Source organism: Ranitomeya imitator, chromosome 3 (genome assembly GCF_032444005.1).
Source record: "Ranitomeya imitator isolate aRanImi1 chromosome 3, aRanImi1.pri, whole genome shotgun sequence".
NCBI lineage: Eukaryota > Metazoa > Chordata > Amphibia > Anura > Dendrobatidae > Ranitomeya > Ranitomeya imitator.
In genome coordinates, this window is record NC_091284.1 from 426,001,214 (window position 1) to 426,018,377 (window position 17,164).

A 17,164-nucleotide genomic window follows, 5' to 3' on the forward strand; every position below is an offset into this window, starting at 1 on the left:
CTTGGTTGGACACCTAGGGGTGGAAAAAATGCAGGAACAGGTTGTGCAGAGGTTATATTGGCCTGGGTGTCACCGGGAAATAGTGAACTATTGCAGGTCCTGCTCTACATCTCAGCTAACTACTCCCACTCCTCATTTCCGGAACCCCCTTGTGCCATTACCATTATTGAGGTGCCGTTCGAGAGAATTGCCATGGACTTGGTCGGTCCCTTAGTTAAATCAGCCAGTATATATTAGTCATCCTGGACTATGCCACATGCTATCCTGAGGCAATTCCCTTGAGAAATTCTTCCGTGAAGAGTATAGCCTGCGAGTTGGTCCATGTGTTTTCCCGGACAGGTCTGCCGAAAGAGATCCTGACTGACCAGGGGACACCTTTTATGATCAAGGTGATGAGGGAGTTATGCAAAGTGCTGAAAATCTCCCAATTGAGGACCTTGGTGTACCATCCCCAGTCAAATGGCCTTGTTGAGAGATTTAACAAGACACTGAAGAGCATGCTGAGAAAAGCTATAGAGAAAGACGGTAGAGACTGGGATTGTCTCTTACCATATCTGATGTTTTCCATTCGTGAAGTTCCACAGGCCTCCACAGGGTTCTCACCGTTTGAGCTTCTATATGGCTGACATCCGCGAGGACTCCTGGATATAGCCAAGGAAACCTGGGAAGCCAAAGTCACGCCCCACAGAAGCGTCATTGAGCATGTGGCCCTGATGCAGCAGAGGATTGCAAAGGTGATGCCTATCATGAAAGAACACCTCCTCCGGCACAAGAAGCTCAGGCCAGGGTCTACAACCGGTCTGCAAGAGTTAGGAAATTCAATCCGGGAGACCGAGTTCTTGTGTTAGTTCCGACGGTGGAAAGCAAGTTCTTGGCCAAATGGCAAGGGCCATATGAGGTCATCGAGAAACTTGGTGAGGTAAATTATAAAATTCACCAACCGGGAAGACGGAAACCATTCTAAGTTTACCATGTCAACCTCTTCAAGCCATGGCAAGATAGAGAGCCGGCAGTAACTCCATCTTTGTTAAGCAACCCAGAAGGTGAGGTTGGAGCGGTTACTATAGCGGAGACGCTATCGAAGACCCAGAAACAGCAGTGCCGGGAGTTACTCCAGAAAAACAGGGACCTGTTTTCAGAGTTGCCAGGACACACGAAGGTCATAGAGCACAAGGTCCTAACAGAGCCAGATGTGCGGGTGAACGTGAAGCCCTATCATATTCCTGAGGCTCGTCAAAAAGTAATCTCCAAGGAGGTGGAGCGTATGTTGAAGCTTGGAGTCATTGAGGAATCCAAGAGCGGTTGGTCGAGACCAATTGTCCTGGTCCCAAAACCTGATGGAGAGTGGAGGTTTTGCAACGACTATCAGAAGTTGAATGAGGTCTCCAAGTTCGACGCTTATCCCATGCCCCGCGTTGATGAGCTCATCGAAAGGCTTGGGCACGCCAGATATATAACCACCTTGGATTTGACGAAGGGGTATTGGCAGATCCCCATGGCACAGGAAGCCAAGGAGAAGACGGCGTTTTCTACACCAGATGGATGCTTCCAGTATGTCCGGATGCCGTTTGGCCTACAGGGAGCTCCGGTGACCTTCCAGAGGGCTATGGATAGAGTCCTTGCACCCCAGAAGCCATACGCTCCTGCGTACCTGGATGATATCATCATCTTTAGCCCAGACTGGGAGAGTCATCTGGAAAAAGTCCAAGCAGTGTTTGATGCTCTAAGAGAGGCAGGGTTTACAATAAACCCGAAGAAGTGTGCCTTGGGTAAGGAAGAAGCTAAGTACCTAGGCTATATAGTGGGTCGTGGAGAAATAAATCTGGAAAGTGGAGGCAATCCAAACATGGCCGAAACCACTCTCCAAAAAGCAAGTTAAAGCCTTTCTGGGGATCGTGGGATATTACAGGAGGTTCATCCCGAACTTCGCCACAGTGGCTGCGCCTCTGACTGATCTGCTAAAGGGGACAAAATCACTGATGGTTAAATGGTCCGAAGAGACAGTCAGCCTTCCAAGAATTGAAAGGGGCTCTATGTTAGCAGCCCGTTCTCATGGCCCCAGACTTCAAGAAAGAATTTATTCTTTAGACAGATGCCTCAGATGTTGGGGAAGGAGCAGTCCTTTCCCAAGAGCTACATGGGGAGGAGCATCCTATTCTCTATCTGAGTAGAAAGCTGTCCTTATCTGAGAAGAACTACTCAGTCGTAAAAAAAAGAGTGGCCCATAAAGTGGGCGGTGGACACGTTACGGTACTATCTGCTGGGGCGTAAATTCAAACTAATATCCGACCATGCCCCACTTAGATGGATGAGGGAACCAAAGGGTAGAAATGCTAGGGTCACCCGTTGGTTCTTAGCCCTCCAGGACTTCAGTTTCCATGTGGAACATAGGGCCGGAAAGCTGCACGGTAATGCGGATGCCCTATCAAGAATCCCATGTTTAGTGGGGGAAAGTGCCAAGCCCTACGGCTTTAGGCAGAGGGGAGGTATGTAGCATGGCTAAAGGGTGTGTAGTCGATGGGAGGTATGTGTCACATAGGTTGCTTGTCGCTATGATGTAGCCTGGAGTGTTTTCTTTATTGCACATAACCATGTGTATATATATATATATATATATATATATATATATATATATACATACTACATACATACAACATACAGTACAACATACATACTACATACATACTACATACATGCATACTACATACAAACTACATACATACTACATACTGTAGCATGGCTAAAGGGTGTGTAGTCGACGGGAGGTATGTGTCACATAGGTGGCTTGTCGCTATGATGTAGCCCGGAGTGTTTTCTTTATTGCACATAACCATGTATATATATATATGTGTTTCAGGACCTGTGATGTCAAACCACATGTCTAGTCATGTGATCGGTTCCTGGGTGTGGTTAGCTCTATATAAGACAGGCTAATGCTTTACACAGCAGATATGCTCTATAGGACCTTCAGTGACACAATGACAGGAGACAATGGCTCCTGCAGTGCATCACTGAGAGGTTACTATAGTTCAGAGTCTCACTTTATGGCAGTTGCTGCATGGGAAACTTTCTCACTCAGCAATGCCAAAAGTGAGACTAGGGACTATTTTTTTACAGCGGCGGAGGAATACAGTGTGGAAGGATACCTTCCACCCGTCATTGTATTTCTGGAGCCCCTAGAGAGCGGTCGCATCAGCTGATGCCGCCGTTCTCCATGGGAGATCGTCGTGGGACACTCGTGGATTTCTGCGGATCAGGGAGTATATTGTTTCTTTGCTATTTTCATATTTTTTACAGATGACACTGGCTTCGGGGAACAAATTGACAAGTAATGGTGAGTATGTACTCTATGTTATATGTACTGCATATATTGTATGTAATGTATGAATGTACTGTATGTAGTATGCATGTAGTATGTGTGCAGTATGTTATATGTATGTAGTATGTATGTAGTATGCATGTATGTAGTATGTATGTAGTATGTATGTATGCAGTAGGTATGTAGTATGTATGTATGTAGTATGTATGTATGTAGTATGTACGTAGTATGTATGTTGTATGTATGCTGTATGTATGTAGCATGTATGTGTGTTGTATGTAGTATGTATGTATTTAGTATGTATGTGATATGTTGTATGTATGATGTATGTATGTGGTATGTTGTATGTATGTATGTATGTTGTAAGTATGTATGTTGTATGTATGTTTGTGGGTTTTTTTTTGACATTCAACACATTAGCCGGATGATGGGACTACTAATGTCCCATCATTGGCTAATGTGTCAATCACTGCCATTGAAGCAGGCATAGCACGATGGGACTTGTAGTCCCATCGGACGATGCCTGCACACAAACACAAAGACCCACGAGAGGCCCGACAGACCCCGGCAAGCCGCACAGACCCCCGAGAGGCCTGTACAGACCCCCGGCAGGCCGCACAGACCCCCGAAAGGCCCGTCCAGACCCCTGGCAGGCCGCACAGACCCCAGCAGGCCAGCACAGACCCCCGAGAGGCCCGTACAGACCCCCGACAGGCCGCACAGACCCCCGAGAGGCCTGTACAGACCCCCGGCTGGCTGCACAGACCCCCGGCAGGCCGCACAGACCCCTGAGAGGCCCATACAGACCCCTGCCAAGTCCGCACAGACCCCCGAGAGGCCCGTACAGACCCCCGGCAGGCCTGCACAGACTCCCCACGGTCCCACACAGACAAGCAGTCTCCGCCCACGCACCGCCCACACTCTTCCCCCCCCTCCGGAACTGGATGTGCAAGGAAAGAAAGGGTTTATTTTCATTCCAATATTTGTGTCCCTTTGACTTGCATTGGTTTCCAGTATCGGTATCGGCGATATCCAATATTTTTTTGATATCGGCCGATCCAATCCGATCCCGATATTTCCAGATATCGGAAGGTATCGCTCAAAACTAGTGGCTAGATTGGTCACTGATATTTTTTTTTAAATGTGAGATGTCAGATGAAAATCAACAATTGTGATTGGAAATTTTACATTTTTCATTTTAATTGCATAATAATTCTGCACACTAATAGTTGCTCAATAATTTTGAACACACAGATATTCTTCTAAGAAATATAAAACCTAGTTTTTACTTCTATAGTTGTTCATTGATAAAATGACTCATCAAAAATCCAAACACTCAATAATTGTGCTCACTCACAGTGTACAATAATTAAAAAAAGGATGGCTATATTGGTATAGGCTACGTTTGCCCTAGAAAGAAAAAAAACTCTTCTTTGTCTACCACTACAAAAACTTTTACTTTCTTAAATATTTAGATTTCAAGTTTATTAACCTTTTGTATTGATCTACAGCACAGTAGTTGTTCAATAATAAAATGAATCATCAAAAATACAAAATGCTTAATAATTGTGCACACAGAGTATAACAATATCTTACCTCCATCGGATATTTTTTTCCATTTAGACTATGTTCTGATCCAGACTTTTCTTTACTTCCCCAGTGAAAGTGGAGCTGTGCAGCTATGTATGTACCTGAAAGGCCTCCTCCAGAAATTTGGATAGTTTCTTTATCTTGACTTATCCCTAGTTTAGCTAAAAATAAAATATCGACAATACTTATCATTATTTCAACACAAAGCGTGAACTAAAGTAATAGTATAGACTTCAGTGCCACCAAAAAATACTGGACATGTTTAGTTCCATATATTCTTAGTACTACAATATAACTAGAAGTTAGCCAGATTATTTTACATAGTACCCTAAATATCTAACGTCCAGTATAGTATTTTAACGTTAAACATTGTAAATGTTTCACAATTTGGAAACAGAAAACCCCCCAAAATTAGTATATTAAAGAAAGATATGACTGTTTGATTAACCAATACATTACAGAAATTATACCACTGTAATAGAATAGAGAAATGAGTCAGTTTTGAACATTTCTAAAGATGAAACGCAAAATAGTTTTGCATATATGCATCCAAATGCAAATCAAAACTAAATGCAACACTTATATAGGGCTTATTTAAACAAAGATGTGTACAACCCCTGGCCTTGGAGGAGGTTCATTCAGTGGTTTAATTTTGTAGAAAAAAGCAGATCACAGACATGGCACAAAACTAAAGTAATTTCAAGTGGCAACTTTCTAGCTTTAAGAAACACTAAAAGAAATCAAGAACAAAAAATGTGGTAGTCAGTAATGGTTACTTTTTTGCTTGCAGTCTCTGGGGCATGGACTTAATGAGTGTCAAAGAGTACTCTTCATCAATCTGGCTCCAACTTTCTCTGATTGCCTTTGCCAGATCAGCTTTGCAGGTTGGAGCCTTTTCATGGACCATTTTCTTCAACTTCCACCAAAGATTTTCAATTGGATTGAGATCCGGACTATTTGTAGGCCATGACATTGACCTTATGTGTCTTTTTTCAAGGAATGTTTGCACAGATTTTGCTCTATGGCAGGATGCATTATCATCTTGAAAAATAATTTCATCATCCCCAAACGTCCTTTCAATTGATGGGATAAGAAAAGTGTCCAAAATATCAACATAAACTTGTACATTTATTGAAGATGTAATGACCGCCATCTCCCCAGTGCCTTTACCTGACATGCAGCCCCATATCATCAGTGACTGTGGAAATTTGCATGTTCTCTTCAGGCAGTCATCTTCATAAATCTCATTGGAACGGCACCAAACAAAAGTTCCAGCATCATCATTTTGGCCAATGCAGATTCGCGATTCATCACTGAATATGACTTTCATCCGGTCATCCACAGTCCACGATTGCTTTTTCTTAGCCCATTGTAACCTTGTTTTTTTCTGTTTAGGTGGTAATGATGGCTTTCGATTAGCTTTTCTGTATGTAAATCCCATTTCCTTTAGGCGGTTTATTACAGTTCGGTCACAGACATTGACTCCAGTTTCCACCCATTCGTTCCTCATTTGCTTTGTTGTGCATTTCCTGTTTTGGAGACATATTGCTTTAAGTTTCTGGTCTTGATGCGTTGATGTCTTCCTTGGTCTACCAGTATGTTTGCCTTTAACAACCTTCCCATGTTGTTTGTATTTTGTCCACATTTTAGACACAGCTGACAGAACAACCAACATTTGCAACTTTGCTATGATGATTTACCCTCTTTTAAGAGTTTGATGATCCTCTCCTTTGTTTCAATTGGCATCTCTCATGTTGGAGACATGATTCATGTCAGTCCACTTGGTGCAACAGCTCTCCAAGGTGTGATCACTGTTTTATTTCTTTTAATGTTTCTTAAAGCCAGAAAGTTGCCACTTGAAATTATTTTAGTTTTGTGCCATGTCTGTGATCTGCTTTTTTTCTACAAAATTAAGCAACTGAATGAACATCCTCCGAGGACGGTGATTCCATAATCTTTGCCAGGGGTTGTATTAGGGCAGATGCGGACGACCATAGATTATTTTGTCCAAGAGAATTGGGATGATTATGCAAATAACACCCTGATCAGAGTTTGATCATAGCGTGATCTGATTCTTTGGGATGAGGAGAAGCTGGAGAAAATAAATTTATCAATCATTCCCATTCCATCAGTGGAAATCAAGCTGCACTCATATGTCATCCGAGTGCAATCCAATGTTTCCCACGCACTCATTAACTTGTATGGGCAAATACGATCTGAACATTGAATCAAACGCGGGCATGAAACAATATTTTCCTTGGACCGGGGTGTTCCGAGAAACAAAATCTGACGTGTAAAGCCCCACCGAATAACAGTGGTTCAATGAGATCCTATGTTTTGTTGTATCGCGCTCAGATAGAAAATACCCTAGTCTGAAACCTAGATGTAGTGAAGTCTGAAGTCTTGTGTCTGCACTGGAGATATCCCTTCCCTCTGCTTCAGTTGTTGGATTGACAGCTTTCACAATTCACAAACATGGTACCTGACATGTGGTTGTAGAGAAGAACTGATGCATTAGTAAATTTGGTAAGTATTGTGATTATGATAAGCTAACATTTTCATATTAGTTTCTGCGCTAGAGATATGAACCACTTATCATCTTAATTTAATGTTTTGTTGTCCAATTTATATTTGCGAATACTTTTATGCCCAACAATGACAAAAGTATTTTCGGAGTGATACCTTAATTGTTTAACCAGAAAGCTTTTTTTTTCTATTTAGCAAATAAAGGTATCACTCCGAGAATAATTTTGTCATCGTTGGGCATAGAAGTATTTAAATCAATTTTTCTCGCTAACACAATATAATTTGCTATTTTATATTAATAATAATCTTTATCTTTATATAGCGCTAACATATTCCGCAGCGCTTTACAGTTTTGCACACATTATCATCACTGTCCCCGATGGGGCTCACAATCTAGAATCCCTATCAGTATGTCTTTGGAATGTGGGAGGAAGCCGGAGAACCCGGAGGAAACCCATGCAAACATGGAGAGAACAAGCTCTTTGCAGATTAGAACCCAGGACCCCAGCGCTGCAAGGCTGCTGTGCTAACCACTGCTAAGAGATCAATTTATTGAGGGACTCTACACCCCTTCTCACCGGGGGCATGTGAGCATGCTTGTTTTTAAGAACCCTGAATTGACATTTGCCCAATTAAAGGAGAGCGCTATACGTCTCCAGCTGGCAGAGGCACCTCGGGATCAGGATCCTGCGCAACCCATGGCAGAGGCACCTCAACAACAGGGAGTGCCAGTGACATCAGCTATGTCCGGGGCCATTGCTAAGCCCCTGGGGTCCAGTACTAATGAGGCTCTTCAACAAAAGCTTGACTCTTTAACTGATGTTGTTGCTTCAATGGCTAAAACCATGCAGGAGATGAGAGGACCCAAGATGGAGTTGGCAAACCGTAGAGAGGATGTTCCATGGATGAGACCCCGGAGATACCCGACATGGAGAGGACGACCCCGCGACCGCTACCAACCGGATGGACAGCCCATTTGCCACCATTGCCAGCAGCCAGGCCACTTTGCACGAGATTGTGATTTAAACGAGAATCCCCTGGGAATGCGGGCCGCTTCGCAGGAATGAACTTTCAAGGCCCAACACCCTGGCACGACAGGTACATCGGAGGATGACCCATTATCCCTATCGTGCTGGACGGAATTCCCCTCAACGCTTTGCTGGACACAGGTTCCCAGATTTCATCTATACCGTATATCCTTTATAAGAGGTACTGGGCTGATGCAGATATTGATAAAGGGCCCTCTGATGTTGAACTAGATATATGGGCTAGTAATGGTAAGTTGGTACCGAAACTAGGATTCAGGGAGATGACCATAAAGATTGGTAAAGTAGAATTGAAGAAACAGGGTATAATTGTTGTTGATGTTGACCGGCGGAACTGTGAACCAACTGTATTGATAGGAATGAATGTGTTAGAGAACTGCTTTTCCTAAGTTATTTCTGTCTTACAGCAAATTGCTGAAACTGCCCAATCCTGCCAGCAGAGAGTTCTCCAAAGGGAAATAAAAGTATTGATGTTAAGGCAACAGGTAGAAGTTGCAAGTGGAGAAATCGGCAGTGTGAGGGTAAGTGATCCAACGTCTATTGTAATCCCACCAAAAACAGAAATGCTGGTATGGTGTAGAGCAGCCATTGGTACTAAGGGACGAGATTATCAAGCCTTAATAGAACCAGTGTACACCGACAGCAGGCCCACTATACTCACAGCACGAGGGGTAGTCGAGGTACACCGGGGACGAGTGCCGGTACGACTTTTGAACTGTGGAGAGGAAGAGGTCACTTTGCCAAGGTATGCTACAGTGGCAAAGCTATATACTGTTGACAACAATGCCATCACAACCATTGAGCCCTTAGAACCAACCTGTCAGGTGGAAGGCAACGGCTCAGACGGAGAATTGGAGGATTGGTGCCAACAGCTACACGTGGGCATAAGTTCAACACCTACCCATCAAAAACAAGGGGTGTATAGGCGAGTGACAGAATATGAACAAGTCTTCAGTAAACACCCATTGGACTTCGGACGGATAGGAGGGGTAGAAAACACAATCCCCACCGGTGACCATCCCCCAATAAAAGAAAGATATAGACCCATACCGCCCGCTCACTATCAATGTGCAAAAGATATGCTGAGGGAGATGAAACAGGCCGGGGTAATAAGAGACAGCTGTAGCCCCTGGGCGGCCCCTCTAGTGATTGTCAAAAAAAGGACGGAACCATGAGAATGTGTGTAGACTACCGGAAGATTAATAACATCACCCATAAAGATGCCTACCCCTTGCCTAGGATAGAAGAGTCCTTGACTGCTTTGAAATCTGCTAATTATTTTTCCACCTTAGACTTAACAAGTGGGTATTGGCAAGTCCCTGTGGCTGAGAGAGATAAGGAAAAGACGGCATTCACCACACCAATGGGTCTAAGTGAATTTAATTGCATGCCGTTCGGACTCTGCAATGCATCCGGTACCTTCCAGCGGCTGATGGAATGCTGCCTCGGACACAAGAACTTTGAGACCGTCCTCCTGTACCTAGATGATGTGATCGTCTACTCAAAGACTTACGAACAACACTTAAAAGACCTGGCAGAAGTGTTTGAAGCCTTATCCAGGTATGGCATGAAAATCAAGCCATCCAAATGTCACCTTCTCAAGCCAAAGGTACAGTGTTATGAAGGCAATCCAGTGACACAGTGTGCCAGCAATCAGAGCACATACAGTGATCTGACAATAACCCAAAAACAATAGAACGAGCTCTGAGACGTGGAATCTCTGTAGACCGCAATACCTGAACCTATCCTAAACACAACTAAAGGCAGCTGTGGATTGCGCCTGACAATACCTATGCAACTCGGCACAGCCTGAGGAGCTGACTAGCCTGAAGATAGAAAAACAAGCCTGACTTGCCTCAGAGAAATACCCCAAAGGAAAAGGCAGCCCCCCACATATAATGACTGTTAGCAAGATGAAAAGACAAACGTAGGGATGAAATAGATTCAGCAAAGTGAGGCCCGATATTCTAGATAGAGCGAGGATAGCAAAGAGAACTTTGCAGTCTACAAAAAACCCTAAAGCAAAAAACCACGTAAAGGGGGCAAAAAGACCCACCGTGCCGAACTAACGGCACGGCGGTACACCCTTTGCGTCTCAGAGCTTCCAGCAAAACGAATTGACAAGCTGGACAGAAAAAGTAGCAACAAAAGCAAAGAAGCACTTATCTAAGCAGAGCAGCAGGCCACAGGAAAGATCCAGAAGCTCAGATCCAACACTGGAACATTGACAAGGAGCAAGGAAGACAGAATCAGGCGGAGTTAAATAACAAAGCAGCCAACGAGCTCACCAGAACACCTGAGGGAGGAAGCTCAGAAGCTGCAGTACCACTTGTGACCACAGGAGTGAATTCAGCCACAGAATTCACAACAGTACCCCCCCCTTGAGGAGGGGTCACCGAACCCTCACCAGAGCCCCCAGGCCGACCAGGATGAGCCACATGAAAGGCACGAACAAGATCTGGAGCATGGACATCAGAGGCAAAAACCCAGGAATTATCTTCCTGAGCATAACCCTTCCATTTAACCAGATACTGGAGTTTCCGTCTAGAAACACGAGAATCCAAAATTTTTTCCACAATATACTCCAATTCCCCCTCCACCAAAACCGGGGCAGGAGGCTCAACAGATGGAATACATTATGAATGGAAAAGGAGTCTGGGAGGGTCAGACGAAAAGACACAGGATTGAGAATCTCAGAAATCCTATACGGACCAATAAAACGAGGTTTAAATTTAGGAGAGGAAACCTTCATAGGAATATGACGAGAAGATAACCAAACCAGATCCCCAACACGAAGTCGGGGACCCACACGGCGTCTGCGATTAGCGAAAAGTTGAGCCTTCTCCTGGGACAAGGTCAAATTGTCCACTACCTGAGTCCAGATCTGCTGCAACCTGTCCACCACAGAATCCACACCAGGACAGTCCGAAGACTCAACCTGTCCTGAAGAGAAACGAGGATGGAACCCAGAATTGCAGAAAAATGGAGAGACCAAGGTAGCCGAGCTGGCCCGATTATTAAGGGCGAACTCTGCCAACGGCAAAAAGGACACCCAATCATCCTGGTCTGCAGAAACAAAACATCTCAGATATGTTTCCAAGGTCTGATTGGTTCGTTCGGTCTGGCCATTAGTCTGAGGATGGAAAGCCGAGGAAAAAGATAGGTCAATGCCCATCCTACCACAAAAGGCTCGCCAAAACCTTGAAACAAACTGGGAACCTCTGTCAGAAACAATATTCTCAGGAATGCCATGCAAACGAACCACATGCTGGAAGAACAAAGGCACCAAATCAGAGGAGGAAGGCAATTTAACCAAGGGCACCAGATGGACCATTTTAGAAAAGCGATCACAGACCACCCAAATGACTGACATCTTTTGAGAAACGGGAAGGTCAGAAATGAAATCCATCGAAATATGTGTCCAAGGCCTCTTTGGGACCGGCAAGGGCAAAAGCAACCCACTGGCACGTGAACAGCAGGGCTTAGCCCTAGCACAAATCCCACAGGACTGCACAAAAGCACGTACATCCCGCGACAGAGATGGCCACCAGAAGGATCTAGCCACTAACTCTCTGGTACCAAAGATTCCAGGATGACCAGCCAACACCGAACAATGAAGTTCAGAGATAACTTTACTAGTCCACCTATCAGGGACGAACAGTTTCTCCGCCGGACAACGATCAGATTTATTCGCCTGAAATTTCTGCAACACTCGCCGCAAATCAGGGGAGATGGCAGACACAATGACTCCTTCCTTGAGGATACTCGCCGGCTCAGATGAACCCGGAGAGTCGGGCACAAAACTCCTAGACAGAGCATCCGCCTTCACATTTTTTGAGCCCGGAAGGTACGAAATCACAAAATCGAAGCGGGCAAAAAATAACAACCAACGGGCCTGTCTAGGATTCAAGCGCTTGGCAGACTCGAGATAAGTAAGGTTCTTATGATCAGTCAATACCACCACGCGATGCTTAGCTCCTTCAAGCCAATGACGCCATTCCTCGAATGCCCACTTCATGGCCAGCAACTCTCGGTTGCCCACATCATAATTACGCTCAGCAGCCGAAAACTTCCTGGAAAAGAAAGCACATGGTTTCAACACTGAGCAACTAGAACCTCTCTGTGACAAAACCGCCCCTGCTCCAATCTCAGAAGCATCAACCTCGACCTGGAACGGAAGAGAAACATCTGGTTGACACAACACAGGGGCAGAACAAAAACGATGCTTCAACTCCTGAAAAGCTTCCACAGCAGCAGAAGACCAATTAACAAAATCAGCACCCTTCTTGGTCAAATCGGTCAATGGTTTGGCAATGCTAGAAAAATTACAGATGAAGCGACGATAAAAATTAGCAAAGCCCAGGAATTTTTGCAGACTTTTCAGAGATGTCGGCTGAGTCCAATCCTGGATGGCTTGGACCTTAACCGGATCCATCTCGATAGTAGAAGGGGAAAAGATGAACCCCAAAAATGAAACTTTCTGCACACCGAAGAGACATTTTGATCCCTTCACAAACAAGGAATTAGCACGCAGGACCTGGAAAACCATTCTGACCTGCTTCACATGAGAGTCCCAATCATCTGAGAAGATCAAAATGTCATCCAAGTAAACAATCAGGAATTTATCCAGATACTCACGGAAGATGTCATGCATAAAAGACTGAAACACAGATGGAGCATTGGCAAGTCCGAACGGCATCACTAGATACTCAAAATGACCCTCGGGCGTATTAAATGCAGTTTTCCATTCATCTCCTTGCCTGATTCTCACCAGATTATACGCACCACGAAGATCTATCTTAGTGAACCAACTAGCCCCCTTAATCCGAGCAAACAAGTCAGATAACAATGGCAAGGGATACTGAAATTTAACAGTGATCTTATTAAGAAGGCGGTAATCAATACACGGTCTCAGCGAACCATCCTTCTTGGCTACAAAAAAGAACCCTGCTCCCAGTGGTGATGACGATGGGCGAATATGTCCCTTCTCCAGGGATTCCTTCACATAACTGCGCATAGCGGCGTGTTCAGGCACGGATAAATTAAATAATCGACCTTTAGGGAATTTACTACCAGGAATCAAATTGATAGCACAATCACAATCCCTATGCGGAGGTAGGGCATCAGACTTGGGCTCTTCAAATACATCCTGATAATCAGACAAGAACTCTGGGACCTCAGTAGGAGTGGATGACGAAATAGACAAAAATGGAACATCACCATGTACCCCCTGACAACCCCAGCTGGATACCGACATAGAGTTCCAATCCAATACTGGATTATGGGTTTGCAGCCATGGCAACCCCAACACGACCACATCATGCAGATTATGTAGCACCAGAAAGCGAATAACTTCCTGATGTGCAGGAGCAATGCACATGGTCAGCTGGGTCCAGTACTGAGGTTTATTCTTGGCCAAAGGTGTAGCATCAATTCCTCTCAACGGAATAGGACACCGCAAAGGCTCCAAGAAAAACCCACAACGTTTAGCATAATCCAAATCCATCAGATTCAGGGCAGCGCCTGAATCCACAAACGCCATGACAGAATACGATGACAAAGAGCATATCAAGGTAATGGACAGAAGGAATTTGGATTGTACAGTACCAATGACGGCAGACCTATCGAACCGCTTAGTGCGCTTAGGACAATCAGAAATAGCATGAGTGGAATCACCACAGTAGAAACACAGACCATTCAGACGTCTGTGTTCTTGCCGTTCAACTCTGGTCATAGTCCTATCGCACTGCATAGGCTCAGGTTTAATCTTAGACAATACCGCCAAATGGTGCACAGATTTACGCTCGCGCAAGCGTCGACCGATCTGAATGGCCAAAGACATAGACTCATTCAAACCAGCAGGCATAGGAAAACCCACCATGACATCCTTAAGAGCCTCAGAGAGACCCTTTCTGAACAAAGCTGCCAGCGCAGATTCATTCCACAGAGTGAGTACTGACCACTTCCTAAATTTCTGACAATATACTTCTATATCATCCTGACCCTGGCACAAAGCCAGCAAATTTTTCTCAGCCTGATCCACTGAATTAGGCTCATCGTAAAGTAATCCGAGCGCCAGGAAAAACGCATTGACATTACTCAATGCAGGGTCTCCTGGCGCAAGAGAAAATGCCCAGTCCTGAGGGTCGCAGCGCAAAAAAGAAATAATAATCAAAACCTGTTGAATAGGATTACCAGAAGAATGAGGTTTCAAGGCCAGAAATAGCTTACAATTATTTTTGAAATTAAGAAACTTAGTTCTATCACCAAAAAACAAATCAGGAATAGGAATTCTTGGTTCTAACATAGATTTCTGATCAATAGTATCTTGAATCCTTTGTACATTTGTAACGAGATTATCCATTGAAGAGCACAGACCCTGAATATCCATGTCCACACCTGTGTCCTGAAACACCCAAATGTCTAGGGGAAAAAAAAGACTTAACATAGAGCTGAGAAAAAAAAATGATGTCAGAACTTCTTTTTTCCCTCTATTGAGAATCATTAGGGTGGCTCCTTGTACTGTTATGAAGGCAATCCAGTGACAAAGTGTGCCAGCAATCAGAGCACATACAGTGATCTGACAATAACCCAAAAACAATAGAACGAGCTCTGAGATGTGGAATCTCTGTAGACCGCAATACCTGAACCTATCCTAAACACAACTAAAGGCAGCTGTGGATTGCGCCTGACAATACCTATGCAACTCGGCACAGCCTGAGGAGCTGACTAGCCTGAAGATAGAAAAACAAGCCTGACTTGCCTCAGAGAAATACCCCAAAGGAAAAGGCAGCCCCCCACATATAATGACTGTTAGCAAGATGAAAAGACAAACGTAGGGATGAAATAGATTCAGCAAAGTGAGGCCCGATATTCTAGATAGAGCGAGGATAGCAAAGAGAACTTTGCAGTCTACAAAAAACCCTAAAGCAAAAAACCACGCAAAGGGGGCAAAAAGACCCACCGTGCCGAACTAACGGCACGGCGGTACACCCTTTGCGTCTCAGAGCTTCCAGCAAAACGAATTGACAAGCTGGACAGAAAAAGTAGCAACAAAAGAAAAAGAAGCACTTATCTAAGCAGAGCAGCAGGCCACAGGAAAGATCCAGAAGCTCAGATCCAACACTGGAACATTGACAAGGAGCAAGGAAGACAGAATCAGGCGGAGTTAAATAACAAAGCAGCCAACGAGCTCACCAGAACACCTGAGGGAGGAAGCTCAGAAGCTGCAGTACCACTTGTGACCACAGGAGTGAATTCAGCCACAGAATTCACAACAGTACAGTACCTGGGACACATCGTGAGTTCGGAGGGAGTAGCACCGGATCCCGAGAAAATAACCGCCATAAGGGATTGGCCGAGACCTACCAGCGCAAAAGAAGTGAGGCAATTCCTGGGATTGGTGGGTTACTATCGCAGATTTATAAAAGGATTTACCAAGTTGGCAGCACCCTTGCAAGACGCCTTGGTAGGGCAGACGAAGAAACCTTCAAACCGAAACCCTCCTTTCCAGTGGAACGACGAAAGGGAAGACTCTTTTGAACAACTAAAGAAGGCACTAACCGGTGAAGAGGTTCTGGCATACCCAGATTACCATCAACCTTTCATCCTCTACACCGATGCCAGTAATGTGGGACTAGGAGCGGTGCTGTCACAAAAGCAAGAAGGTCGGGAGAAAGTCATCGCCTTTGCAAGTAGAAAGCTCCGGCCTACTGAAAGAAATCCAGAAAATTATAGCTCCTTCAAATTGGAACTACTGGCAGTAATTTGGGCTGTGACTGAACGTTTCAAACACTATCTGGCTGCTGCAGAATTTATTGTCTATACTGACAACAATCCATTGACCCACCTGGACACAGCCAAATTAGGTGCGTTAGAACAGCGATGGATAGCCCGGTTATCTAATTACAACTTCAAGATCAAGTATCGAGCAGGTCGCAAGAATGGAAATGCCGATGCCCTATCCCGGATGCCACACTTGAGAGATGTAGAAGAAGAAATGGGGGAGCTTTAAGAAATTGAACTACCAGCCTTCCATCATCCCAAGGCAAAACATCATCAGTCAAGTACCTATCAGAAACAACAAGAGGTGAATTTTAATCCGTTAGCACACCATAGATGGGCTGACACCCAAGACAGCAATCCGGCTGTGAAGTTGGTGAAGGAACTGTTAACTGAGCAAAGTGCATATCCCGATGAGGATGCCCCAGAAGAGACGCATCAACTCTGGAAAGAGAGAGGCAAAATGTTCCTGTATCAAGGGAAGCTCTGTAGAAGGTACACCAATCCGCAAACACATGAATTGGTTTGGCAGATTATCGTGCCTAAACAAGATGTCAAGATGGTCCTCGAAGCTTACCATAATGGTGCTGGTCACTTCGGTTGGAAAAAGTTAGAAGTACTTCTAAGAGAAAGATTTTATTGGGTCGGGATGAGAAAATCAATCGAACAGTGGTGCAGAAATTGTGGCCCGTGCAACCTTAGAAGAAACGATCAAAAGAACCAAAGAGCACCACTGCAGCCCATAATCACCAAACAACCACTTGAACTTGTAGCCATGGACCACGTGAAGTTGACACCAAGCCGGTCCGGCTATGTCTATGCCTTGACCATCGTGGACCATTATTCACGCTTCTTGGTAGTAGTACCGGTAAAAGATCTGTCAGCAAAAACAGCAGCCAAA

General features: G+C 44.6%; 1 protein-coding gene across 1 annotated transcript in view; it reads right to left on the bottom strand.

Moving 5' to 3' along the window:
* CA4 (carbonic anhydrase 4) overlaps nt 1–17,164 on the bottom strand; it is an 89,365-nt gene that overhangs the window by 19,809 nt on the left and 52,392 nt on the right. The window contains exon 4 of the mRNA XM_069757229.1: nt 4,916–5,070. Within this exon, the coding sequence (XP_069613330.1) occupies nt 4,916–5,070 (155 nt within the window). The remainder of the gene's footprint in view (nt 1–4,915; nt 5,071–17,164) is intronic.